Source organism: Pithys albifrons, chromosome 6 (genome assembly GCF_047495875.1).
Source record: "Pithys albifrons albifrons isolate INPA30051 chromosome 6, PitAlb_v1, whole genome shotgun sequence".
In the NCBI taxonomy this organism is placed as follows: domain Eukaryota; kingdom Metazoa; phylum Chordata; class Aves; order Passeriformes; family Thamnophilidae; genus Pithys; species Pithys albifrons.
Window position 1 is genome coordinate 55,744,203 of NC_092463.1, and position 27,788 is coordinate 55,771,990.

The window sequence follows — 27,788 nt, forward strand, 5'->3', positions numbered from 1 at the left end:
CAGCAGCTGCTGAGACCTGCACCCTCTTCCAGTGGAAACGAAGCACAGATGAACTGAAGATGTTCCTGAAGATTACTTGTGTATATTTTGAATTCTTTTGCTCTCCAGGAGCTTTAAGACTTCCATTTGTGCACAGACTAGCCCTGTATTCTCTTGGATATAATCTAATAGTTTCAGTCTTTATCACTCCCTTGTAATATTTAGCTGAGGGCCATATCAAGCAGAGATGGGTTGTTTCTTTTAATATAAAATTGTTATCAGAATTTTAAAATTCAGATAAAAAGTTCTTGTGACTTATAGCTGGACATTTCAGTTATATTCACACCCTAAGTAATTTCTGTGTTTCTATATCCTCATCTGAAATGTCTTCCTTCCAACTAGATGTGACATTTGCTGACAGACCTTCCCTGATGTTAATGGCACATTATCTAAAATTTTGGTGCTGAAAGGATGGGATCAACTCTGCTTGCTTCCTTAGATGACATTCATGAAACAAAATGTTACCCAATTCCTTTTCATGCATGAAAAAATGTAGAAAAAGATGGACACAGGAGAGAGAAATATTAATCTGTATTTCTATCCCAGCTATGCTGCCTTGTTGGAAGTTAATATGGTGCTGGTAGTGTAGGAGCAAACTTGGAGAATTTCACAGAAAACATGTAAATGTTTTAAAACTGCTTTTAGTGCAAAAGTGAAATGATCTCACTTTCTCCCAGTGAAACTGCAGATTATGCAAATATCTGTCCCTTTTAAAGAATATTAAAGGCATTATCTGTGAAAAGTTCTAATTTCAAGCAGAAAACAGTAACCTGCTTCCTATTCTATGAAACTCTATGATAGTGAAGAAGTCTGCACAGCTGGAAGTGTTTCAGGTCTGAGAGCAGATTGTAAGTTGGCTGTAGGGAAACTGTCTCCTTAGGCCTTAGTTTGAAACTGAGGGAATGTGCAAACTAAGATTTTTTTTCTTCTTTGCTCCATGTGCCCCTCTGTAAAGCTGATCAGTAGTACAGGAAATACTGCATGCATTAAAGTATCTTTAATGTGTCTTAGATATGAAAGTGAGCAAAACATCTAACAGAAGCCCAAAGAACTGTATGCAGAGAATTAAATTGGAATGGTACATCTCAACAGCTGTTAGTACTGATTGATCAAAAAAAGAAGCAGTAACAGCCTGATTAACTCACAGACTTAATTCGCATTAGATTAATGTGTTGCCAAACTCAATTAGGCACGTTTGTGTGGGGCAAAGCAGAAAGCTTCAATGCTACTGATGAGAAAAATTGTCAAAACATTTTCTAGTGAGGCAGACTCTGCAAGTTCTGTAGCTATTTACCAGAGAAATAGATCCCTCAAATATTTTAAGCAGGTTGTTTGCCCAGTTTTGGTCTTTACCTCTGGGGCTGGCAGATCAAGCCACTTGCACATGGGCATTGCTCAAGCACTCCATCAGGTTCCAGGTCCCAAGTGATGAGGTTGAGAAGTCTGTTTGAAGGATCATGGCAGGGTTCCCCTTCCTCAGGTAGGGGTGTGCACACAGGAAACAGCAGTTCTGCGTGCCAAAGGAAAGCCAGTTTATGAGAAGTCCTTAGCTGTCTGCTAAACTGAGGTGACCTCATCTCTAAGTCTGTATGCATGAGATGAAAAGACAGACTTGACCGCTTTTTAAGTCCCCTTACAAGTAAGGGAGACATAACTTAATGCTTTTTCCACTAGGTGGGAGTAAGACATTTGAAGTTCATGCTTAATGAGCAAAATAAACTCCTGCTCTTCTCAAAGAGTGCAGATGTCAAGACAGCAGTACTGCACAACTCCATCCCTTGGAGATTCAAAAGACTATTCTAAACCCAAGAAAACATTACAGTGACTCCTTTGCAATGCATGGCATTAACAGTTCAAAATCTGAGTAGAAAAATATCTCTATAATTTAGAATTCTGTTCCTCTTCCTATTTCTTTGCAGAGGTTCTTACAGAGCAACTGTTCAGAGACTTAAGTAATGAGGTTACAAGAACTACAACTCAGTCATTTAATTTATTATAGTACTACTGTTACACACAAAGCTGTCTGATGGCATTTGGGGCTTGGCACCCTTGTTTCTGCACAGGGTTGAATTTCAACTTCTGTAAGAAATTATTTTAGAAGGCCACATCCTTTGGGTTTCCTGATGCTAGTAACTTATACTGTCAGTCTGGAATTCCAACTTCCAGATGTTCCTAGCCAACCCCCCTTCCTTCTCTTGTCTTCATTTATCTCATATGGCAGAATAAAATACAAGTGGAATTCAAAATTTAAGTTTTTAAAACAGACTTGGTCAAAATACACATATATGTCTGTAGACACAGACACATATGATTCAATGTATATGACCTACCAGGTCCCAATTTCAAAACAGATTAATATATTAAGCAGTGACTACTCCATAGTTTACTACGGTTTTATATAAAAAAATATACACATCCTAGGACAATCTTTTGCAATACTCTAGTGATGGAGAAAGGCCTTGAAGTTAATCAGGCCTAACCTGAAAAACTCTGCTAAAGCAGACAACCATGGAGAATAAAAATTCATTGCTATTAATCATAGCTTTAAGTTCTTGTGTTTTCTATCAATTTTCATCAATATTCTTATCTATTGATTTATATATATATATATGTATAAATTGTATCTTTTTTCTCTATATATCTATTGTTCCTTCCTGAGTTACAGGTTTGTATTAAATTTTTAGTCAAGATCTAAGTTATACTCAAATTAGTGTGAATGACTCACACAGCTGAAATAATCCATCATGAAGACACAGCTTGTTCAGACCCCATAAGAAATCAGGGCTACACAAGCAGTAAAACTCTCACAGCAGAGCAGCCTGGTGCTACTGACACCAATGGGATCCACTAATTTACTCATCTCTGCATCATAAGCAGATTCAGAGTCCTGCACAGTGAAAGTACTAGGTATGTATTGCAAGTGCTCTTATTTGTCTCATTTCAGAATCAGAGTACAAAGACATCTCAGAGAGTTTGGCAGAACCTGTAAATGCTTTAGGCAGAACCTGATGAAGGGAGAAAAAATGGCTCCAACCAAAACTTGTTGAAATCAAACTTACTTAACATTGAAGGTGTCCACTATGTAATAGTCAAAATTAACATGGGAAAGCTGAGCATCTCCTTTGTTTTCCTGAAATGCCTGGCAGAGGGACAGGCAACCCAACTACCAATGAAGGTACAAGGTCATGTCTTGCTCATAGAGAACTATCTGCCTGGAGTAGGGAGATGGTTGGAATTGTGTCCTGTCACTACAAAATTAGGGTGAACAATGAAAAATGCACTGAGGAACTAGTGGGTATAAAACAGCAGAAGAAACTGGACCCTAGCCAGACAGGATTTGGGATTCATTTCAGGCCTGAGACCTTCTCCTCCTGTCCTCCCTTCTGTAAATCAAGTTTCACATTGCCGTGTGGACTGACAACATAATCTGGAACATCGTTCCTCTGTGTCTCTTGGCTGTCTCGGGTTGCACAGTGTGGTGCCCTGGAAGGCTCACATAAAACTCAGAGTATGAAATGTATCTGCAATTTGATTCTGATAGTTTGCTTGCTGATAGGAAAGGGAAGCCACTTTCAGTAATCTCTTAATTTCTTCTCTATATTTTTCATTCTCTTACTTTTGCTCCATTGGGTGAAAATTTGACACAGAGCTCTGCTACTTTTAAATGTGTAAGACTCCCCTTTAGAAACATAAGTTTTTGTGCTTCTCATGCTGGTTTTATCTCTAGCATGCAATAGGCTTTTCTTTCACCGTTGTACACCCCATCAGATGTTTCTCACTCCTAATTCTATCACAGTTTAATAATGAGGTTACTACAGTGCATTCCACAGCCCCAGGGAGAATGACCTATTGATTCTGTAGAGGTTTAATCAGCTCCCCTGGGCAAAAGAGCTAAATATTAACGCTCCTCTATGATGAAGTGAATAGGATAAGCCCCTCTGTACCTTTCTGAAAAGCACAGCACATTCCAGGGTTGCAGTCCTGTTGGTTCTCACAAATGGTGCCGTTCTCTCCTTTTGAAGTGGATTTCCTGCACTCACCCCACACGCAAAGCTGGTCCCCACAGCATTCAACATCCCGTGAGCAGGGCTTGCAAATGTAAAAAGCACGTGAGAAAACCGTCACTTTAGCACTAATTGTATATTCACAGACAGGTAAACACAGGATTAGCCCTGGTCCTGAAGACAACTGCATGGATGTGCTTTTAATACACAAAAGTCATATTCCCACTGTTTAAATAGAACTGCTTAGATTCTCAATTTAAGCATATAGAGAACTTTTTGCCAGACAGGAACCTCCACAGTGGAGTAACAGCACTCCTACATTAACATAGTACAAGACCTGAATTCGTATTTTAGCATTCACATGAAAATTGATCAGCAGCCAGACATCCTACAGTGTGATATGGATTTCACAGAATCATAGAGTGGTTTGGGGAGGAAGGGGTCATGAAAGTCATCCAGTTCCAACCTCCCCTGCCATGGCCAGGGACACCTTTCCCTAGACCAGGTTGCTCAGAGCTCCATCCAACCTGGCCTTGAACACTGTCAGGGATGGGGCAGCCACAGCTTCTCTGGGCAACCTGCAAGACTGCTCTAAGTTCTCCCTGGAACCTTCTATTCTGCAATCAAGGGAAATAAAAATTATTAAATGAAACATTACTAATTTTTTCCACTGTTAAATACAGTCAGGAATTTACAATTTGTTCAGAAGGATTGTTTTCAAAGAGCAAACAAAAAAACTTACTAAAAACCATTTGCAGTTTTAATAAGAACCAGATCTCACTGGTAACCAAGAATTGTGGAAAAAATCTCTCTGAAAAAAAAATCTCTTTGAAAATCAGAAATGCAAATCTCTAGCTAAAGATAGCTTTGTATGACAACTGCCTCAGTGTTTCAACTATACACACCTAATAAATCAACCTAATAAAAAGGATGTCTCAGCTGGTTCCTTTTTTTAGGTAGTTTGATTAACATCTTAGCGATTCCTAGCAGGTCAGTGCTTTAACAGCTTTTTCCTGTCTGTGTTAAGCCCTGTCTGAGCAGCCATATAAAATCTGAATTTCTTTTCCAGTGAATCCCACAGGAACTGCTTAACACAGGGCAAGAAATAGGACTGCACTGGTACTATTAAGACCTGCTAATTAAGGAGAAAAATGGTTTGTAATTGTGGGGGTTCTAGCTCAGGGAATTGATCCCACCTCCTTCAGTCTGAGCTCACTTTACAACTGAAGTTGCACCCCATGTTTACTTTCTTTATCCTACAAGGTTTCTACTGAGGTCTGCAAAGAAAAGGTGGGGAGGGGAGTAGGTGTGAGGCATTCCAAACTTGATTTTGAATAATTCCATGTTATCATGAAAAATTAATCAGTGTAACATTTTCTAAAATACAAAGAATAAGTTCTGTTAATGACACATGGTCATATTTTCAGGAATTTAGTTTAAGCAAGCATTCAGTCCACTGAAGTCAACAGAGCTCCCTGAAGTCACCAAGATAAGTAAGTATTTAAACCATTTCAGGAACAGCCTGGTGCTTTTAGATTATAACAATCCTATTGATTACATGACTTTACAGCAACATATAGTTGCTTGTACACTGGACTGTCTGCAAATGCTTTGAGGAATAAATGTGTTTTGCTAGAGCCCATCAGCAGAACTCAGTTGAAAAACGACAGTCAGAAGGCCATTAACAACAGACTGATGCTCAACTGGATTCTGAGCATGGAAAAAGCCTGACCTTCTCAAGCATCTGTCCCTTAGAGAAGATAATCTAATCATAGCTACTACCAAGACCATTTATCTTTTAGCTCAAAAGACAGGAGCTGACTGCTTCCTGAGGTTCACAGCTTCAAATAATGCAAGAGGATCATGTACAGTACCCACTGCACTACAGCACTGTGCAATTTGTCAGTGAAGGGAGGAGGGCAGGCTGCTGCAATTCCCTGTGTGAATTCACAGCTGGAAAGGACAGACAGGCAGCTGAGCCTCAGGAGCTGCCCAGCATTTCCTCTGCATCCATTCCACTGGCAGCCTACAAAAGGGTTAGTTTACAGTGTCCTTAGGCCACCCAACAAGCTTGAGGCAGGAGGAGCTTAGGGCAGATTTTGGAGCATATGAGAACAGAAACCTTAAAATTTAGTTTTGCTAACAGGCAGAAAACCCCCACACAATCCAAAAAACTCTGCACACCCATTTTTTACCCTCATGCAAAAAGCTTTGCAGCTTCTTTTCTACCAATTTTGACTTGTTGACATTAACAAAAATTACACTGAGTTTCCAAAGATCACATAAAATCACATGTAATTCAGGACTTACTGTATGCTGGGTTTTACAGAGCTGACACTTGTATTCAAAGGTGGAGAACTGGCAGTATTTCCCTGTTTCACAGTCTTCATCGATGATACACTCCTGAAGAAAAGGATAAAAATGTAATTTGCCTGTGGGACAGAAATCCATACCTCTTCTTGAAATACTAGAAGCTCTTCCTTGATTATATTTCTTACTTGAGAACCAAGAAAAAAAGCTTGCTTTGATTCTTCATACAACCACAGCCCTGCAACAGACCAATGCTGCCTCCCTGGCTTATCTAAGTACTCTGGCCTCAAATTCACTTCCTGTGTACATATTAATACCAGCAACCTCAAGAAAAGAAATTTTCTATGATTCTACGATTCTATGATTAGTTCTGTAGGGTTTTTGTGCTTTTGTTGTTTGGGCCTTTTTTTGGTGGGGGTGGGGGTACACTCAAGACATTGGTATTAAATCTGTCATACTGTTATTTGAGTACTGTTGTGATTTATTACTTGTTGGCTGTTTTTTTCAGATGGGGGTAAGACTGAAGGAAAGAGGCTATGCTATAGCAGCCAGGAGTATCCTTATACTCTGTGAGAGACCATTCTGCATCAACTTTCTGGATCCCAGGCCAGGTAGCTTTATGCTCTCCTCCCTTCCCCAGCAATATCAGTGCTGACATCAGAAACTCCTCAGCACGCTTGGCTTCACTAAACCTGCAAGGATCTCCCTAAGGGAGAAAGGGAATGTACTTCCTTTTTTTTTAACTACTCCTCTGCTCTCCTTTGCAAGGGGCACACAAATTCTTCTCAGGCAGTCTTTGCAGTGCCTGAGTATTTTTGTCAGCAATGACTTCTATGCTGAAAAATGCAGTGCTTCCTTCTGTGGGACTGGTAATGTTCAGCATCCCTGGGATTTTGTGGCAGCAGTGGCACTACTGCACAGCCAGTACTTCTGGGAAGCATGGATGTCACACACCATTTGATTTCCTTTTCTTTGCTGATGGCAGGCACCTGTCATCATGGCCACCATTTGCAACCTCACAGCTGCAAATGTCTAAATACCTACATATGTACCTTTTAAATCCTTATTTTAATTTAAGTTGTATATTGCAAAATATGCAGGAGCAGATTCAGAGCATTGCTGTAGCATCTCCTTGCTCTCCATAGAGTTAATTTTCATTTAGTAACAGAAGACTGACAAGTACTAAAGAGCCTCAGACATCCTAGGGCAAAGCAGCCCCATATTCCCTCCTGCATCTGCCTTTGCTGCCCAACCTGGACACCAAGGGAGGCTTCAAGCCAGCAAAGGTGCCTGAGCTTTTCCAACCTTGGATCAGTTCATGGCCTCAACAAAAGTGTTCATGAGAGAGGGACACCTGATCTCCACCTGTACCACAAACTCAGACTGAAGTTTCCTCCCCCATAGGTCCCACAAGCACCATGGAAAAGACAGCTCCCCTTCCATTTCTGCTGCACAGACAGGTCAGAATTCTTCCCAGAACACAACTCTGCAGGGATGGCAGCGAGGATAATGCAGAGGGTAAGTGTATATTTTGTACACCCCTCATGTGTCTGGTTCACAGGGAGTGCTTGTTTTCTCTTCCCATCTAAAGGTTACCTCCTCAAAATTGTGTGATTGACCCTGTTCTCTAAAATGTTTTGTTATTTTATCAGACTAAAAACAATGTAGTCAAGAGAAAATAAAATAGCAGTGTTCTGAGTCACCTGTACTACATCATTGCTTTGTGCTATCTTTTTACTATTAGGCAAGAAGGAAAGGGAAGAAAGGGAAAAGGGAAAAGGGAAGGAAATTACATAAAAATCCCTGAATTCTCTGAAGTCACAATTTGAGTGCTCTTTGGCAGGCACTAATCTGACTTGCTGGACAGATCAGCTGTCATCTGTGCAACCTTTATTGAAAGTTTCCACTAAGATTTTCATTTTCTTCAGATCTTCTCCAGATTAAACCTTACAGAGGCTGTGCCAGCCAGGGCTACTCTGCATGAACAGCAATGCCTTGTCTGAGTTACCCGTTTTGGCCACCTTTGATGTCTTTTCCAGCAGTTTGATTACCCAGAACATAACACAGGAGCCAAGCAGTCTAGGGCCTGACTCTTTTCAAGTCAATGACTGGATATTCGGGCTATGTTTATGATTCCAAAACAGCCATTTTAGCTATTTTAAGAAATTAGTATTACCAGGTCTACTCTGCTATAAATTGTCGTAATGTTTTCACCTTCTTCGGTCCAGTAATGTTCTGCTTTTTTGCTTTTCTGCTGCTACTTAATCAGTTGGGTCACAATCCAGATACCCAAATGTTGAAATGTTTGTGGTTTCCAAGTGAGCAGTCAGCCCCTTCTCTTCAGCAGCCATGCTCTTTTAGGCCACTTTTCTGCTTGTAGCTTTGTCAGCTTCTATCCTGAATCCCTCTGTATAAACCACACTCAGAATAGACTATACTGTTTCATTCCTGTTCCATCCACGTTCAGGCAAACAGCCAGGTCTCACTGTAGTCAGTTTTTCCAACTGTCCCTCTCCACAAAGGAGAAATCTTGCCCCAGTTGCTTTTAAGCTCATGGAATAACTCTCTCCTAGCTCCAAAACCACCTAACACCAAAGCTGCAATTCTCCAGTCACTGCTTTCCCCTAACTAATGAGTCCACATCAAAAAACTTCTTTTTTCTCTGTTACTGAATTATATCCCAGCAGTTCAGACCTCCAGTTTTATGAGGGTTTCCAGTTGGGGAAAAATCTCTTCACAGTTTTCTTTCCTGACATGGAAAAGTCTTCCTTTCATATGGTCTTAGTGAAATTTTGTGCCACACTTCAAACCAATTTCCTTCCCCCAGGTATTATAATCCACAGTCAGAACTCAGTAATGCTTACATGCACATGTTTAACCACGTATCTTTTAATTTATTTATTTGTTATTTTTATTTATCAATCAGGCCACAGACTTTTTATATCCAGCTACCCTGAGACGTAACAGTTGTTGGACAAGCAAAAAATCTGAACATCTTATCAGTTTCAATAGATACTGAACAATCCATTTTTTCCCTGGAATTTTGCAAACTAAGTTATTTCTCAGAATACTTTGCCTTTCCAGGAGCAGCTGTGCAAACTAAGGAGAGGAGGTGCTGGCTTCTGATGTGCAGCAGAGCATACAAGTTGAGCAGATAGCTCAGATAAAGGCAGAATTAGCTACACTGATAAGGGTATACATCTCTCTGAAATCCATTTAGATGCTATACCAGTTAATTTAATGTTGCAGCAAAGGAATATGCTGTTTGAGAAGTGCTAGCAGGACTGCCTATTTATTAATGGGTATATAGGACCCATAAACAACAGGGGCTAGGAGAGAATAGCATGCTATGTACCTGTGGACTCTTGTTATTACATTGTACTTTGCAGTGAATATTCTGCAACACCTGAAAGCAATTTGAGGGTTAGGATCTGTTCCAGAACCAGTAGGGGAAAACAACAACAACCAACAAAACCCAAACCAACAAACAAACAAACAAAAAACCCATAACAAAACCCTGCAACTCATGGAAAAGGTTCCTGGTATTATAAGACTGCTACAACAACTGCTGCTGAAAGAAACTTCAGGTTCTTATCTTTGGCAGATTATGTCTATCTATCATTTGCTTTCCTAAAGAATGCTCAGTGTCCACATTTGAGGATAAAAAAGTGACTGATGTTAGTGATAGTCAAGCATGGCAGGACAACAGCTCCCAGAAAAATGAAACAGATGGTGCAGGACTGTGCAGGTCAGAACTGGTGCGACAAGTTTTGACACCAGTTATTTCCTTTGGGCTTTAGGTTCACATACACATTCTGGAAAGGCACAGAAGAAAAAAGTTTTCTTTCAATGTGATGAGTCAGTCTCCAACCTCCAGCCTTGCCATGGAAGGTACTACAGGCTGTTTTGGCAGACTGTACTGACTGGTGGATTGTAGCCCACTGTGGTGTGGACCATGTTATCCTCTACCCATAGAGCAAATAAGGATAAAGAAGGAGAAGCAAAGAATTTTAGTTCAAGTTATGAAAGAAGAACTACACACAGTTAACCTACTTCCACACAGAAACTCACTTTCTTTGGCAGTGTTCATCTGATCTCACTATGATAGTATTTTTAATGCTGTTTTGCTGGTGAAATAGTATGTACTGAAATCATCCTCATTTTGCTTTGCTTTTTCCCCTTAATCCTTAATTAAAAACCTAAGAGTAGACTAGAAAATATGCTTAAGTCCATTCTGTTATTGTCTGACTCTCAAAATGGAATCATTGATTTTTAATTCAAAACTGACATTTGATTTGTCTGTTTCCTCTCCTCACTTGCACTCACCCTACCTCCACATTCCCAAAAAGTCCTTCTTCAAAGATAACTTTAAACAACTCTCTTCACTAGTCACATCTTCAGCCAAGATATGTCAAGGACAGGCAAACAAGTGTCTGGAATGAGCTTTCCTTCTGGGTTCTTCACACTTCAGCTTAGAACCCAAGAAAGCAGAAGCAGGCACTGTCCATGACTTTATACACAACTTTCAGTGGTGATTAACCCATCTATCAGAGCCAGACACTGAAGGGTATATGAACAGAAACTGCCCTCTGGGTGAGGGGCAGCTGTAGTGGAGAGACTCCTTGGCAGTTCTTTGCCAAGGCCACTGTTCTGACAAGAGAACAGTAAGTGGGATTCAAGTAGGAGACCCACTTTTCCCATCCTTCTGCAAGCTTTGTAGCCCAGTTTGCTGGCTGATTGTGAGCCGGCTGCAGTTTGTGCCTACAAACTCTTTGAATGAGCTCAGTGGGAGGCAGGATTTTTTCTGTACAGCTGGTAATCCAAAACAGCCATACCAAAGTGTGCATTCCTAACCCTCTGTGGATTTCAAGTTCCCAAGCCATGAAGTAGAGAAGCAAAATTCAATGAATTCAGAGAGGTGAGGAAGTTTTGCCAACAGGTTCACAGTATAGGAAGCAATGCCACAAAAGCAGTTGGTGCAACAATTAGAAAATGATTTTTAGTAACAACCTTGGAAATGCATAGGAGCACCACTCATAGTCTACAAAAGCTTCTCTGAACAAAAAGCCCCATTACATGTTTATTAAAAGCTCCTGATACAAAGCAATTCCCTTTTCAAAAACCTGTACCTCCAATAAAACTCAGAATTAATCTCCATAAACGGGAGCTACAGATCCTTCCCAAACAGTGCCAGAGCTCACCCTGCTGTACCTGTGAGACAACAATAATTTCAGCCATATTTGAAGTGCTTTAACAAAACCACTGTTCCTGTTGGAATTGGCATTTCTTAGCAATTGGCACTTCCAAGAGTTAACATTTACTTCTGTGTCTACGTATCCCCTTCTAGGTTTTCTTATAATTTCTACAAGTTGTTTCACATAGGGCTGGTCTCCATGACTGCAGCAGATGGCAAAAACTGCTGAGTCTTAAGGAAAAAAAAAGGCATAAAACCTGTTTTATATCCTACACACATTAGAAAAATGGCAGAATGACACAGAATGGAATATTGTTTTATGGAAACTACTATGTTAATTTGAATTGCAGTAGCATTCCAGTTCCTAATCTCTCAGTTGTCTAGACAGGGCACATAATGCATTTGTTTTTAATGAGATATGAATTAATTTGCCTTGAAATACCTCAAAACCTCTGTAATACTTTCCAGCAGTGCAGACCTCTTACTGCTGTCTTGCCAAGTACACAGAACTCATAAAATTTAGAACTACTGTTAAAAAAGATGCACTAAAAAGAGCAGACACGAGCTGCAAACTATGGTAAGGGTCACATCCCAGTGCTGTGTGGGCAAGTCAGGTATTTGGGTGGCTGCTCAACAGGAATGTGACTTCTGAGCTCAAAACTAATATATAAGAAAACACAAGTGACTACTCTGGTTTTGTCTTTAACTTCTCTACAAAGCTAATCTCACCTGACTCCTTTTCCCCCGTTTCCCATAAATGTTTTAATTGGAAAAACTTTATTTCTGGCTCTGCACATGACACAATATAAATGGATGCAAAATACATCTGTGTGACATAACTGAAGGTGGCCTAAAGGCACTCGAGCTTGGCTTTAGCCAAAAGCAACATAGCTATGCTAGCCTTAATGTGCTGTCAAAAAGCCAAGGGAATTAACTGAGGCAGGCTGTGGTCACCCAATAAACTGCTCACCACCAAAGCTAATGGATGAACTGCATCCCTTTCTACACCATCTGCTTATTCTCCCCACACATACAGTGATTCTGTCATTGATCAGACTCTTAGGCAGGCAGTGTTCATTGTCAAAAAGAAATAAATGTCATGTTATCCAAAGCTTCAAGAAACTGAGACTCCAATGACAGAACAAAACACAAAACCAAAAAAAACCGTTCCTGGCAATTGCTCAGAATAATGAGGAAAATGGTGCCTAGATGCTCTATCAGATCATGGTTTGTTCATGCATGGTCAAAATCTCTGTAAGTCATGTAGTAGTTTCATAGCAGGCCACTTTGCAGAAGCAGTCATTTAATTTTTTTCCCTCACCCCATACTTTTCTCAGTAACAATAGTCTGCTCCTGGCAAAACCACAGCCTCTGCAAAGGCTCTTGTGTAGGAAACACAGTGCCAAGTACTTATTGCCATCTATTTTGCAATGGTATCAGAGGAGGCACACTAGAAGAACGGTTCAAATTTGGTGGAAAACCCCCTCAAACTATAATTTGACAAGTAATTAACTTAGTCTGGAAGCTCAGAGCTATCTCACTAAGAAAGAAGAAAAGGATTGTGTGTATGTCTGTATACAGACATATATGCATAGATATATATGGCTACATATTGCAGTGACTGTCTGCAATATCAGAAGTCTTGTCTCATCCTGCACATTTGTTCTAGAGTAGACAGGCAGTTTATAACATGAAATTTCTCTTCTTTTCTCCTATTTGTCATATGTACCAAAGGCAGAGCAGGATGACAGAAATTCTGACAACTAAACGTTCCCTCAGGCCTGCTGGAAACTTGGTGCCATGCTACAAACTCAGTACACAATTTTTTAAATACACCTATCTATAACTGGAAAAGGAATATTCTGAAGTTACGCCATGTAAGATCCAAACCCAATATCCATGTGCAAATGTTCAATTCTTACGTGCATTTCATGTAGTGTGAGATTATCTAGTGAGGTCAAAATACTGATGATTGTTTACAAGTAAAGTTTTCCTCACGATTTTGAAATTAACCTGTGGATCTGTTAACTGGAGAACAATTCTTTGACCTTTGATAACCAGATGTGTCTAAACACTGGTGGTCTAAAAGACTTTTGGTTTCATTCTGAATCACTTGAGATCCAGTGACAGTTATGGAAGCACAGCAGAACTGTGCTCAAAGCTCCAAAGGGCCGTTATTTGTAAGTAGCCAGTAATCAAACAAAGATACAGCTTTCATGTAATGATGTTCCCTGGGGGCTGAATTTCAATGCAGGCGGCTCTTTTCTCTACAATTGGCAGCTACAGAGTCTCCGTGACTCACTACTAAACTATGTAAATTTTGTAAATTTGTAAAAGCAAAACAACACGGAGTAGCTGTACACGGCAAGGATGTGAAACAGCTGCGCCAAAAGAAAAATGTTTGAAAACAAGAATTCTGTACTTAATAGTTTCTTGCTAAATTAAGAGAAGCACGCTGTAAAATGCCAACCTGTGGCCTATCCCTCACAGAACTTATTTGAAACTCCATATCTTACATGCTTTATTTTTATACTTGCTTTGGTAGTTTACAGTTTCAACGGACTTATTAACTGTGTTTAAGGTGCCAGCCAGAAGTAATAATACGAGAACAGAAATACAGGGGGAAGGGTTCACCTACAATGGATTTTGCCTGTGGCAGAGTTGACAGTGTAGGAGACTGCTGTTCCAGTAGAGGAAATGGAATCATTTATTTCCCATGAGCTGTAGATAGAAGAAGGTGTTTAAAGTACATCAATAGAGATTTTGGAGTGAGAACAGAAAAGCTCCAGCACTTGAGGATTTTGAGAACAGGAGATGAATGTCTGCCTAAGGATGGAGTCGGCATCTGGAAGGAGGTGTTGACTCTGAAGCTTCTTCAAAACCGCCTTTTTGGGGCATTTGTTGGGATTACAAAAGAGCATTTTTTTCCCCTTAATTTAATTTTCCATCTGAAATCATGTCTCTAGAGGATATCAACAACATGAGATGATGACTATTTGTGAATATTTATTCCATTTCCTAAACAAACTCCAATGAAGAAGAAATGAAAAAGGGTCTTCAACATACTCTTTATGTCCTTCCAAAAGGGACAACAGAATACGAATGTATTACCAACTTCTATTATGTACCAATTCCAAGACAAACACCTGCTAGGGGATGAAAACTTGCCCTTGTTGACAGCTAGGAAGTATCTTGGACACAGAAAAACCACTAAGGTTCCCCTTTGCCTGACACCATGATGTCAGCCTCTCTACATGCCCTAATAGAATTCTTCCTCCCTCTGGACTTTCTAAGGAAAGAAGTTTGAGGGATTCTTCATGTGATATAAATTCACAAACAGGCTCTGAGTCATTTCCAGACAGAATAACAAGATAACAGATCCAACATTCCCACCCCACCCTGAACATCTTTTTAACAATTATGCCATATTATTATATTACTAATTGGAAGGTACGAGTGGGCTTGTTGTTAAGGCAAGAATCAGGACAGGTAGAATAGTTGGAGGAGGGTTCTTTCTATAAGCTGCAGAGGTGAACAACCCTGATTTGGCAGCTGATGCATTCATTAGTGTGGTATTCCTCAGTGCTATCACAGTGACTCAGTCCCTCCAAAGGCCAGGCAGACACTCACTCCACAAAAGATGCCAAAATGCTGTTTGTGAATCAGACAGGAGGAAGGACAAAGTTAAGACGTAGCTGACACAGAAATGCATTTCTGAAGGGAATACATTTGAAGCCACCATTTTACAGTGGTTTTTTTTCCCCCTCACATTTGCTAAAACCTTTGAGGAAAGAAAACTAAACAGAAACAGACTTCCATTCACCCCTTTCCTTCAATCTCCATGGTTTACCTTCATAAATCATAATATAAAACATCTTCAAGATGGACTAATAGCATCCTACACATCTTCCTGACTATAAAAAATCACAGGTCACATTCATTCTCTCTCCTCCTACTCACTGGCTAAAACCCCTCAGTATCATTCTACTGATTTTTGTCAAATCTATCCCTCCTAAAGTCCAGGCAAAAGTTAGAGAAGACTTAGGCTCATGGTGGATGGAATGATGTGTTACTGGGCCAATCTCCCAGCCATGACAAATTGCTACCATTCTGCCACCTTACATATGACAATACAGATGTAACCAGCTGCAAGATTTAACTCATTCAACTGTGTACTTTGTATCTCAACCATTTTAAGATTAAGACATATGTAAATAAAAAATAAAAGGACAAAGTATTTATGCTTTACATCCAGTACCAGAGCCTGTATTTCCTAAAGCCTTTGATATTCTTGTTACCCTACCAGTTAAGGCTTTCTGCTTAACTAGATAACATGGTTTCAGCTAAAATCTCAAATAAGCAGCTGCTGGAGCCAATGGATTAAGCCACGTAATCAAAACCAGTGGGAAAAATTTCTCTTTTGCCTTAAAGCTTCTCCTCTCATGATTAATTTGCTACATGGGTCTGACAAGATGAAAGAAACATTGCTGATGAACTTCCAGTAGAGACAGTCCATGCCATGATCTCTTAACAGATGTCAGTAAATCACTGAATTGTCACCAGCCTACATAAAAGATTCACTCTCCTGACTGTTGTTACCTCAGAGAAGATGGAAAAAAAAAACCCAACACAAAACATTTCATTTATATATGAATAATAAATAGGTACCTCTAGCAGAGGCAGAAAGTAAAAATATTAATGGTGATTTCTTTTTAAATCTCTCTACAACTTGGACCTGCTCTGTAAAAGACAGCTTTGGATCCCTAAACTCAGCATGTTATGTGTGAGAAGACTGAACTAAAACCAGGGAAAAGGTGAACAACCACACTTTGACTTACACTACTCCCTTACCATGGCTTGTTGACAGAAGAGTTGTAGCAACAAACACGGGAGAAACAGAAAACAGAGCATGATGCACACACCTCCCCACACATGAAAAGTGGCAGACAAGCCAGAATTTATTTCCACACCTAACAAGAATGCTGCCAGCTTTAGAAGCAGTGCACAGCTCTCAGGTGGACACTGATGAAGCACTGGGTGGGTGCTGACTCTCAAAGACAAAATCTGTTTTGTAGCCTTCTGGAGAACCTACTGGTTTACCACTGTGCTTCTACTAACCATCCCCTGGCAGATGGAATCAATTCCAGGCACTCTCACTGTGTTACAGTATTAACTTGGGTTTGGTGAGGAGAAATTTATTACCAGAAAATCTTTCTCTCTTCAATATTTAGCTACTCAACAGCTAATAGTCCAGATACATAACAATGATGAGGTGGTTCTTCAGTCAACTTGATTTTGCATAAAAATATTATTTTTCTTTGGGTCTTAACTGGAATAGAAATGTCACATCATAGCACATTAGGATCTGGCAAATTTTATAACAATTCTAAATACAGGCATGGACTGGAATTGCTAAGCAAGACTCTTACTTTCAGGATATCTATTAGTATTACACAGTTTTGTTTCCCTAATCTGACAGGAAAAAACCAACTTACACTAATATAGACCAATAGGAAATATGAAAGAAATCCTAGTCACTATTTCAATTTTTTTTTTGTTACTAACAAAGTAAATTTACTAAAGCTTTTGAATTACTTCAGGCTCCCACTGACACAAGAAGAGCAGGATTTGATACCTTTAATTAGGAGTAACCCCTTTGCTGTTGCATCAGTTATTTGCCTGGAAATCTAAGCCCCTATTTAAGACTAAAAAAAAGTGTGATACTGATCTGTGTTCTCTGACCTTTGCTTGTTGTGTTTTCAGCCAGAACACCTGCCTGGTTTGCCTCACCTCTCAGCAAAAGGCACCTTGTTTCTCTTCACCCTGATAAGGTCTAGCAGCTGTTTCCACCTGCTTGTTTGTTCAGGGTCACCAGGCCCTGATAGCTGAGTCCATGGAAACTGCAGTCTCACTTTTCTCCACATCATGGCAATTGCACCACTATAGTATTACAAAAGTCTCTTGTGTTTGTCCACACCACCCATTCCTGATTATTTGTGTGGATCCATAACCTTCTACACACCATTCTCTAAGAGAAAACAAGACAACTCAGGATGGACATTACTGAGATTTCCCACCGTCCTCTGAGAAGTTTCTTCATCCAGGATCAGAGGTGACACAGGTTTTTGAAACTCCTTATGACTCCTCAGCTCTTTTCATTCACTGAAGCTAACACTTAAATTTTTTTGGCCATAGTCCAGTGCACATCAGATGACTGGCAAAAACATTGGGTTTAGATACACTGTGACTGACAGGAAGGCCATCCTACCATCCATGAGCTAAACTAAATCTCTTAATAGCTTTTGCATCCCTAGGAAGAATTTACTGCTCATGGAGTTATATAAGAAGACTCAGAGATATGCACACACTCTGTCATACCTTTCATGTAAGAAGGATATGTCCCTCTCTACAAGAAGATTCATAACCTGGAAGTATTCCAGATTAGTAAGAGCAATTCAAAATACTAATTGAACAATTCTTCTCATCTCTGGCTAAATTCTCTTTCCCTTGCACCCTTCTCTGTATCATTGTCTACTCCAACAAATATAAACTGCTTGTCCTCATGAGCTATTTGCATTTGCCCCTCAGCTTCATAGTCTACATTGCCAAGACTCAAAACTGAAAAGGGGAAAAAAGAGATTTCAGTAAAATGTTAAGAATGTCTAACCCTGCCTACCTGAGGAGCCCCGGCTCTTTAAAACAAGAGGATGGATTTGCTTGTTTCAAAACAGGGTACAGGTACCAGGCCTCTCAGAATGCTCTTCACTAACTGGGCTCAAAAAGCTCAACATCTACATTCTGTTTGCATGGTTACTTCATATCTTTTCCAGTGGAGGAAGTGTAGATTAGGGACAGATTGGGTCAGCAAACTTAAAACATCAGAAGGGCAAAACACACATAACACTGCCTTGGAGAGGCTGTGTAAGCAGCTGAAAGAACTGAGGGGAGATGTGCTACTGAAAGCAGTCATTCATGTAAGGAAAAATTAAAAAAAATAGCCTTTTAGAATGAGAAACTTCCCTACACACCTACAAGAGGTGTTCTGTTTCAAAGTGTAAGCTGTGACTTGCAAACACTTGAGACTTCACTACTTTGAAAGTATGAATCAAATGTGACAAAACAGAGTACAGTAACATGCAGGCAGGTATTCTGCTTGCACAAGGCTAGTGAAACTAGGATTCACTTTTTAACTGACTGACACCATAAACTCTTTGTGCTTTGGGGTTTTTTTTCAGAAACCTTTAGCTTGTGTTATACCTTTGATAATTTATTCAGGTTACTGTGTAGTATATAGTTTAAAACAGTGATGCAGCTCATTCAGATCTCTCAGTTGTCTCCTGGAGCATTAACTATCAAGTACAATTTGCCTTATCTACTCCTGCACTAAGAACTACCTAAAGGGTGGGTGTTGTGGAAAGAACTGTACTAGTCCAGACATGATTCATGCAGCATGTTACATCAACAGAGCGGGCTGGAAGCAAACTTAGAGTACTAAGGAATTAAATTATTAAGTATACAAAAACTACCAGATTTAGATATTGTGTGATTTTTGTCTAGACAGAAACCAGGATTTCAACCCAGGAATGCACTTACTGCATCTATTGATAGTTTACAGTTGTTGAGTGCAAGTCACCAGGGACTAAAAGTTCTGTGAAAAATGAAACACAAAAATTGAACCCAAATGTAAGACTGCCCAAAATAAGTGTATGCCCTGAAACATCACCATGCTAAAGGGAGCAGAAGTCAACACCAAGATGCTGCATTTTCAAATTTCTGCTATCAACTTCTCTCCTGCAGGGCTGTTGATGGAAAAATTGCAATTTCCATTCCATTAATGCATCCTTCTCAATTTTTGAAGCTTCCTTTCTCTTCAGCACTTGTAGGAACTCCTCTCCCTGGAGCAGTGTGAACCTCAAAGACAGCAACTCCAGTATATGTGGCTAAAAGCATGCTCAGTGAAATCATGATCAAGTTGCCCAAACAGGAGTCAAGCAGTTAGTTTAGCAGTTCTGGATATCTGCAGAGAAGTGGAAGCTTGGTTAACTATTTAAATCAGATTTTTTTTTTCTAGAAAAGAGGGAAACTGAACTATTTTCTTTCTCTTTACTGTGAGAGTAAAGATAAAGACTGAGAATTGCTTTAAATAAGGCCATTATTTACACAGTGACCTGACTGATGGTCACTTTCAGAACCTGCCAAGTCAGCTTTTAAAAGCAGTTTTACAGTGATACCGTCTTCCCTGCCCAGAGCTGCAGCAATGCAAAATAAAGGAAATAAAGGCCTGGTATCATGAGACCTCTCTCCTGAGGACCTGATGGTGTTTGTGTTTGTGATTGAAATTACTTACTAACCAGCTGCTGTGTTTGCAAAAGGTGGGTGCCAAATCCATGTGTTCATACAGGCACACACCTGCCTTTGTGCAAGAAGAGCAAGCACCTTGCACAGAATCACACAGGAGACAACTCTCCTTACTCTTCCACAAGAAACTTTGACCTGTACTGTGTCACCAAGGAGAAGGTGCACCCATGCCCTAAAGAGCCTCTACCATCAAGGACAAGCAAAAGAAAGGAAAGGGTTCCATAGAGCCAAAGCCAAATGAGAAATTCAGGATACTCTTACAGTTCCCTGGTCCACTCTCCCTAGTTTACCAGCATCTTAAAAAACCTCTTTCAGGAAAGAGAATTGAAAGCTACCAAATGTACTTCTATTAAAATCTGAATTAAAAAAAACAACCAAAAAACAACAAACCACGAAACAAAAAACCCCAACACCTTGCTACAAAGTAAATATTGGGGGGTTTTATTCATCAATAGAGTAAAGAAAAAAGCTCAGGTACATAGCTTTGAATTAGAAGAGTGCTTACATAAAATACTACTCTGAATGTAATTGAGAAAAAATGCAACTAATCTTTTTAGCAGCAAATCTTACCAGCATAGTTTTTTTTCCTTTTACTTTTCATCCTTGCTTTTCATTGATTGGGCTAATGTATCATAACTGAAATAGGTCTAGTCAACAAAGTAGAAAAGGTTTTGATTTCCACAGGATAACAAGGAATGCTGTTATTTTTGCTGCATTCTATACTTGAGCTTGTGACAGAAAATACTCTATTAATAATTTGCAAGCTAACCAATGTTCCCTGGAGAAGTAAATTGCAGAGTAATTGAGCCTTAAACCCAGGAACAAACAGATGTAAAACCCTCCTCAGACTTTATGCCCACCCAGCTACCTCTTGCCTGTGCTCGGCCTCTTTAAAGACATAGGTCTGTTGGAACAAAGCCTGACATCTATGGGGGTGACTGCCAGTCCTCCCTGACATCTGAGAAAGTGAATGTGAGTCTGGGAATGTCAATGGCGCCTCCCAGTAATGCAGCACCTCTGAGGAACTGGACTGCATCGCCAGAAATGGCAAACAGCCCAACTCCTCTTCTGGAGACTTAAAATACCAATAGCCTTCTAGCCATAAAAATACTGTCAAACGAGCCATGCAGTATCAAAGAACAGTCTTAAGAGAATAACTCTGTGATGAGAAGCCAAGGAGAAATACTGTCGGAGAGGAAAAGTGTGTGTGTGTAAGATTAGGCCTTATGTTTCTCTTAGGTTTCAAGTGCTGTGTCCAGTTCTGGGTCCCTCAATTCAGGACATACACTGAGGTGCTGGAGCAAATCTAGAGAAGGGCAATGAAGCTGGTGAAGGGTCTGGAGCATAAATCCTATGAGGAGCAGCTGAGGGAGCTGGGAGTGGTTAGCCTGGAGAAAAGGAGGCTCAGGAAGGACCATATTGCTCTCTACATCTACACGAAAGGAGGCAGGTGTGGGTCAGGTGTGGGTCAGCCTCTTCTCCCAGGAAACAAGTGACAGGACACGAGGAACTGGCCTCAAGCTGTGCCAGGAGATTCAGGCTGAACATCAGGAGCAATTTCTTAATGGAAACAGTTGTTAAACATTCAAATGGACTGCCCAGGGAGGTGATGGAATCACCATCCCTTAAAGGTGGTCAAGAATGGCTGGATGTGGCACTTTGTGCCATGGTCTAGTTGACAAGGTGGTGTTCAGTCATAGGTTGGACTCAATGATCTCAGAGGTCTTTTCCAATCTAAATGACTCTGTGATTCTATAACAGTGTATCTGCACTGTGTGTATATGCTTATATATATCTTTATACGCACTACATGTATGTGTATTTGTACCTGCCTTGGGAGGACAAGTGATTTAAAAAGCAGGCACAACCTATTTTCCATGAAGCTGCTTCTCCAGTGTTGAATTTCATTCCAGCCAGTACATAGATTTATTATTGCAATGCAGATCTGTCACAAGACACATCTTTACCTTCTTGTGAAGCTTTTTGTGTTATGTCTCAAAGTCCAAAATTGTCATATGAAAAACTTTCAGTGATTTCAGAGGCTTATAACTTAGCTCAGAAAATAAAAGTAAACTGAGGGTTCTACGGTTCCAGTTATTACAAATTACTGCAGTAATAAATTATATAGAGTTTAAATTTCAGGGCATGTAGTTTCTGAAGGTGTGTGGAAAATTCATATATTTACCACCCAAATTTGCACCCAAAGTGCAGGAGCTGTGGGAATCCTTAACTTTTATAAGCTTAGCCTACAAACTGAACCTATGAAACCACGTTAGTTTTCAGCATTGCTTCCCTACATGCATAAAAATTGAGCTTGTGTGATAGCATGTGGCTATTTATTTTACTTGGCAGATCAAAATTAGCTCAGTTGGTTAAAACTTGGTTTTAATAATGCCAAGGTCATAGGTTCAATCCCCTGTGTGGGCCATTGACTTAAGAGTTGGACTCGATGATCCTGTGGGTCCCTTCCAACTCAGAATAGTCTGTGATTCTGTGAAAACTAAAAACAAGAGTGCAATTCTAAGGAGACACCATTCTGAAGGCTCTGGGAGTGGCACCAGAACTGAGGTGCAGTTCCCAGGGGTTGGCTCCCTACAGCCTCTGCTACCACAGTCTCTGCACCCAGATGGAGATGTCAGGATCACCCTTTTCAAATGACTGTCACTACTCACAACTACAATTGCACAAACCTCCTGCTGTGTTGAGGTGCCCATCAGGATGAATCACTAATGGCTAGTAAGGGTGTGTACTACGGAACAGTATATATGAGCTGTATTTAAACATCACTGAGATAATCTCCAAACAAATCTCAAAAGGTTTCCTCTTTAACTGCCTGGAGAATATAAAACCTACACGTGTATTACTTTGTTGCTCACATTTGAAATTAGCAGCAAAGCAGCAGAATTAGTCTTACACTACTGCAAAGCCTGCAGCCTGGGAAGTGAAAGGGACATCCCACAGTATGAAAATTAATGTACATACAAATAATCTAAGGAGACAGTGCAAAGATATCTGCAACTCATTTCCCAATACTTTTGCCTTAAGTTTACAGATCTAAGCAGTAGTGCTTTTTATTTTGGACAAAATTTTTCTTCCATGTGGTAGATCTCCTCAGCAGAACATTTTTTTTTTTGCAGTAACCCAAATTTTCCAATTCTCAATTGCATTACTTCTACAATAGTTCTTCACCCTTCTACCACCAAAACCAATTCAAATTCCTCCCTAATGTTTAAGGTTTTCAAGTATTTTCAGAGTTACTTCTGTTAGGCATTTCTTAGTCAAATTAAATATGTGTGTTTGCCCGCTCTCCTTAAATAACAACCAAGTGTGTCTGTAGATTGCTTTTCCCTTTTAGCTTTTTCTCTAACTTGGCAACTTCTAAATAAGGTGCTTGTACCGTGGGCACGTCAAAAGTTCAAAATGAGTGTGAGAGGGGAAAAACCATTAACAAATGAAGTTTTGTTTCAGCAGCTGCTGCAGTAAGGATGTTGATGAATAACACACCCCAGGATTTAAGTGACTATGAGCTAACGTGATCAGTTCTGATTATGCTTCCTCTGTAAGGACTGCCACCATGAAGTTTGACAAATTTTGCCTTCAGCCCTCAAATTCTTGAGCAGGAACACTAATAACAGTATTAGTTCTTGATGGAACACTGGCTTGGTAAGTGAGGAAACCTTCCCATATGGAAAATGCAGATGTCCCTTGACATATGAAGTTTATAAGGAACTTTGCACTAATTTCAGGGTTTATGCCCATTAAAAATAGGAACTACTGCCATAATTCTTTTCTTTTTCTCAATGTTTTATAAAATAGTTACAGAGCTGCTTCTGTGAAAAATCTACAAGTAAGTTACACTGAAAAAATCCAGGGCACGTTAAACTAAATTAAACCACAAACTACTGGTCAGATGAAACCAGCTATCCCAGGAAACACTGGCAAGCCCACTCTTAGTAAGAGCACCAAAAAAAGTTCATTTTGGTAAGACTGTAGTCAAAATAAACCTAACAGTCATTCTAAGTAGTGGTACATGCTGAACTTCTCATGGGACTACTGATGTGTAGCAAGTGTATCAATTTGCAAGACTCATGTAAAGAATATTCTTGATCTTTTAAACTTCTTTGAGAATACTTAAACAACTGTACTTCCTGAGGGGACGGGGATTTTTTGTCCCACCTCTTTCCCCTCCCCAAAGTGACACTTCACAACCAGTTGTCCATCACTGAGTTAGGCTAAAAAGCAAACAGAGCCATGTATTGTTCCACAGACTCGCCCCCCCCCCCCCCAACAGAAGATTTGGGGGTTTGTTTTCTAGTGTTAAAAGTTAATGAAGCAATTTCTTTAATGAAGGACGAGCACTGTTATACTAAGTGTTACAGTCACACTCACTGGAAAGGGCTGTGTAACTGTCTTTACTATTTTTAACATTTACACTTGACAGACAAATTGAATATTCAGATCAAACACCTCACTGAAACTTCCAATTCATAATATCCCCAAGTTAAATTAATTAAAAAACACAAACAATTTTGACTACTTGCCTCAATGGTTGTGCATGTTTTAAAGTACTCCAAAATTTTGTTAGGTGAACCGTGTCATTATCTTCTGAACAATGAACCCCAAGTATTTGTTTGATTTTCAAAAGGAGAAAATGTGTTCACTTACATGATTTCTTTTGTTTTCTCCATCTCTTACAGATGTAATTACTGTTTCAGAAAAAAACGTTGATCCAGTTTTATTATCTGTAACCTGATACAACAAAAGAAGAAGAACAAAATACGCAACTGTATTTTTTATTAGTCCTTTGTTACTCCCAGTCCTACATTCTACAATAATTAACCCACTCCCATCCCCTCCTTTTTTCCTCAGTTTGCTGTCACTTGTACTAAATACTAATCTGATGGGGAAATGTAGATGACAAGGCTACCTCCTTATCTATTTAAAATGTCACTATAATGAAGCTAACTGAGCAGGACATGGTCATTCTTTTATGACCCAAGCAATAGCTGTAGCTGTGTTCTGGTTTTAGCAGGCACCTTTTTTTCAAAATAAATTATTATTTCACATTAACCTTTTATGACGTGTCCTTACACAGTGACCAGTCAAGCACATTAAGATACAATAAAACCCTAAAGTAATTATCATCAGGAAAGTTTATGCTCCCAGTTACTTTATTCCTCCCCAAAACATGCAAAATTGTTTTTACTTTTGTAGAAAAGGTGTGCAAGAATGAACAGCTCACCAGATATATGCGTTCTCATACCTTATCAATTTCTTGATGAGTCTGAACAGTTCTGTTACCAATTCTGGTTTCTGTGTTGGACTCATTATGGTAGTTGGGAGGTAAGTTTTCAAAGTTTACTTCTGACAGTTTTTTTGCCCCTTCCTCTTCAGCTTCCATCTGCCAAATTTAAAACAAACAAACAAACAACTGAAAATTGGCAATAATGACACAAAAAAGAAGAAGCAAAGCTTTTTGTCCAACCCTCCGTAACACGCTGTTTAATTATGTGCTGCTGTTAGCACAGATGCCCCTGGGTGAGAACGCTTACTCAGCTGCTTCAGACACTGACCACAGCAGCTCTTCTAATGGACTAGAAAAACAGAGTCAAGCTAAACCCTTAAGCTCTGGGCTGCTTAAGCCAAAACCTGTCCTGTGAGGAAAAAGTGTCCAGACTCATAACAACTGGTATCTGCACAGACTGATGCCAGTCAGGAGCCCACCTTTCCATGTTTGCCAGATCACTGGAGATACAAGACACACTTTTCTATCTGACAAAGAAGAGAAAATATCTGGCAGGACAGAGAGACTTATACAAAGCCGCTTGAAATCAACAGAAGCCGTCTTATAGATGAGGGTGCATACATGCAGAATTTCATTCTCTGTTTCAGTTCCCACTGTCTTTATTTGCCAGATGAAGAAGGGCATGAGTCTTGCAAACAACACAAACTGAATAAATTGTATCCCTTTGTTATTTGCAACCACTGTAACAGAGCTAGGGGGCCACAAGTTCAGCCAGGCCAAACAACTGAATTTTTCTCAAGACAAAACTCTTTTTGGTGTGTCTGTTTATTTTAAACAACAGCTGCAAATCTTTTAAAGTGTAAAGCATTTATCTGCTAAGACACAGCTCAAACAGTACACACTGTGGGCTGTACAGAGGCCATTCCTCAATTTAGAACTGACTACAGGAGAAGTAAAGCAGGCAGTAAGTTTGGCAACATCCTTATTTATAACTAAGCATATTTACGGCACTGGAAAGAATGGTTTGTCCCCATGTGTTTGCAGTCTAAGTGAAGTGGATGACAGAGGCACTCTTCAGCAACTGTCCAGATAACAGTTCAGAAATTATCTAATTATAATAAACCAGGGTCTGTTTCCCCAGCAGGTTGTTAGTGACAAGGTTTTTTTGACTATGTATTTCTCAATGAGAAGAAAAGAGAACCTGGAAGATTCTAACTATGAAGGGGAAAAAACACACAAGAAAGAAGAGAGCAGGGACGAGGTCTTTTGACAAGTGATAAAACAATGTCTTGGGGTCCGGTCTCAGTTCTCGGCTTTGAAACAGGTCCTGTGCTATTCTGGGGCAGCAATTTGAGATCAAGACACGGACTACATAACAAGCGAGCTGCCTCTCCGCACGTGTTTCTAGGACAGTCTCACAGCTTTGAATCCTGATTTGGGATACCCTCGTACGCCTTAGTTCCTGCTCTACGAAGACAATACAAGCAATTCTTCCCTTCACTCCTCCCCTCGCCACGTACTGTTACTTTCCCACCCTGGGATCCAGACGGACAGTTTGCCCGCACCTTCGCCTCGCTGTCCGCCCACTCAGCTGCGGGAGGGCGGCTGTGCGCGGCCAACCAGCCCCGCGATGCCCGCACACGGCGAATCCGGAGCCGGGCGCGATGCGAGGAGCGGGCGGGGAGGCTGCCAGGGACCTCCGCAACTGGGGACAGCGAGCTCGGAGCTGGGGGAATTCCGGGAGCGCGCAGGTCCCATCCCGGGCCGCGGCTCCTCCCGGAGGGGCGAGGGCCGGCTCTTTTGTCCCCGCATCGGGCGGCTCTGGCAGGACCCGCCGAGCGCGGGTGATGCTGTGGGCGCTGCTGGCCGGCAGGTGCGGGGAGGTGCGGGACAAAGGAACCTCCCCACCCACCCCTCGCTGCCCCCTCACCTCCTGCACCGCGTTGCGCAGCTTGTGCTGCGTGTCCTCCATCAGCGCCTCCACCTCCCGCAGCATCTCGCCCAGGCTGGCGGCCCTTCGCCGCCCTTCGCCGCTCGCCGCGGCGCAGCACAGGGTCCACAGCAGCGCCCATAGCAGCGCCCATCGCCGCCCCGGCCCCGCTCGCCGCCGCATCGCTCTGCTGCCGCTCCGCTCCCTCTCACGCTCCCGCCGGGGCCGCTCCGCGGTGCGGGCTGGCAGGCGGAGCCGGGGCGGGGCGGGGCGGGAGCGGCGGCACCGCAGCGCTGGTTCGGCCCCGCAGCCCCGGCTGGAGCCCCCGGCCCTCGGCGTGCGGGAGGCAGGGCCGGGAGCGGGGCCCTGGGCAGAAAAACTCACCCTGGGGTTAGCGGGGAGGACAGAAGGGAAGAGATTCTGAGGGACAGGGGGAGATGCTGAGGCAAAGGGGGAAATGCTGAGGGACGGGGAGATGCTGAGGGACAGGGGGAGATGCTGAGGCAAAGGAGGAGATGCTGAGGCAAAGGAGGAGATGCTGAGGCAAAGGGGGAAATGCTGAGGGACAGGGGGAGATGCTGAGGCAAAGGGGGAGATGCTGAGGCAAAGGGGGAAATGCTGAGGGAAAGCAGCTGTGCGAGTTTCCCCGTCAGACCTGGGATCCTCCTTCTCTCGGTGTTTTGAACAGGTTTCATGCGAAGGGGCCGG

At 41.1% G+C, this 27,788-nt stretch overlaps 1 protein-coding gene across 1 annotated transcript in view; it reads right to left on the reverse strand.

Annotated features, from left to right (window-relative positions):
• Positions 1–27,294, reverse strand: part of DKK3 (dickkopf WNT signaling pathway inhibitor 3) — a 31,578-nt gene extending 4,284 nt beyond the window's left edge. The window contains exons 1-6 of the mRNA XM_071558986.1: positions 27,081–27,294; positions 25,169–25,306; positions 24,571–24,654; positions 6,354–6,446; positions 3,984–4,128; positions 1,393–1,549 (exon numbers count right to left, since the gene is read on the reverse strand). Of these exons, the coding sequence (XP_071415087.1) occupies positions 1,393–1,549; positions 3,984–4,128; positions 6,354–6,446; positions 24,571–24,654; positions 25,169–25,306; positions 27,081–27,263 (800 nt within the window). The 5' untranslated portion in view covers positions 27,264–27,294. The remainder of the gene's footprint in view (positions 1–1,392; positions 1,550–3,983; positions 4,129–6,353; positions 6,447–24,570; positions 24,655–25,168; positions 25,307–27,080) is intronic.
• Positions 27,295–27,788: the final 494 nt, after the last annotated feature.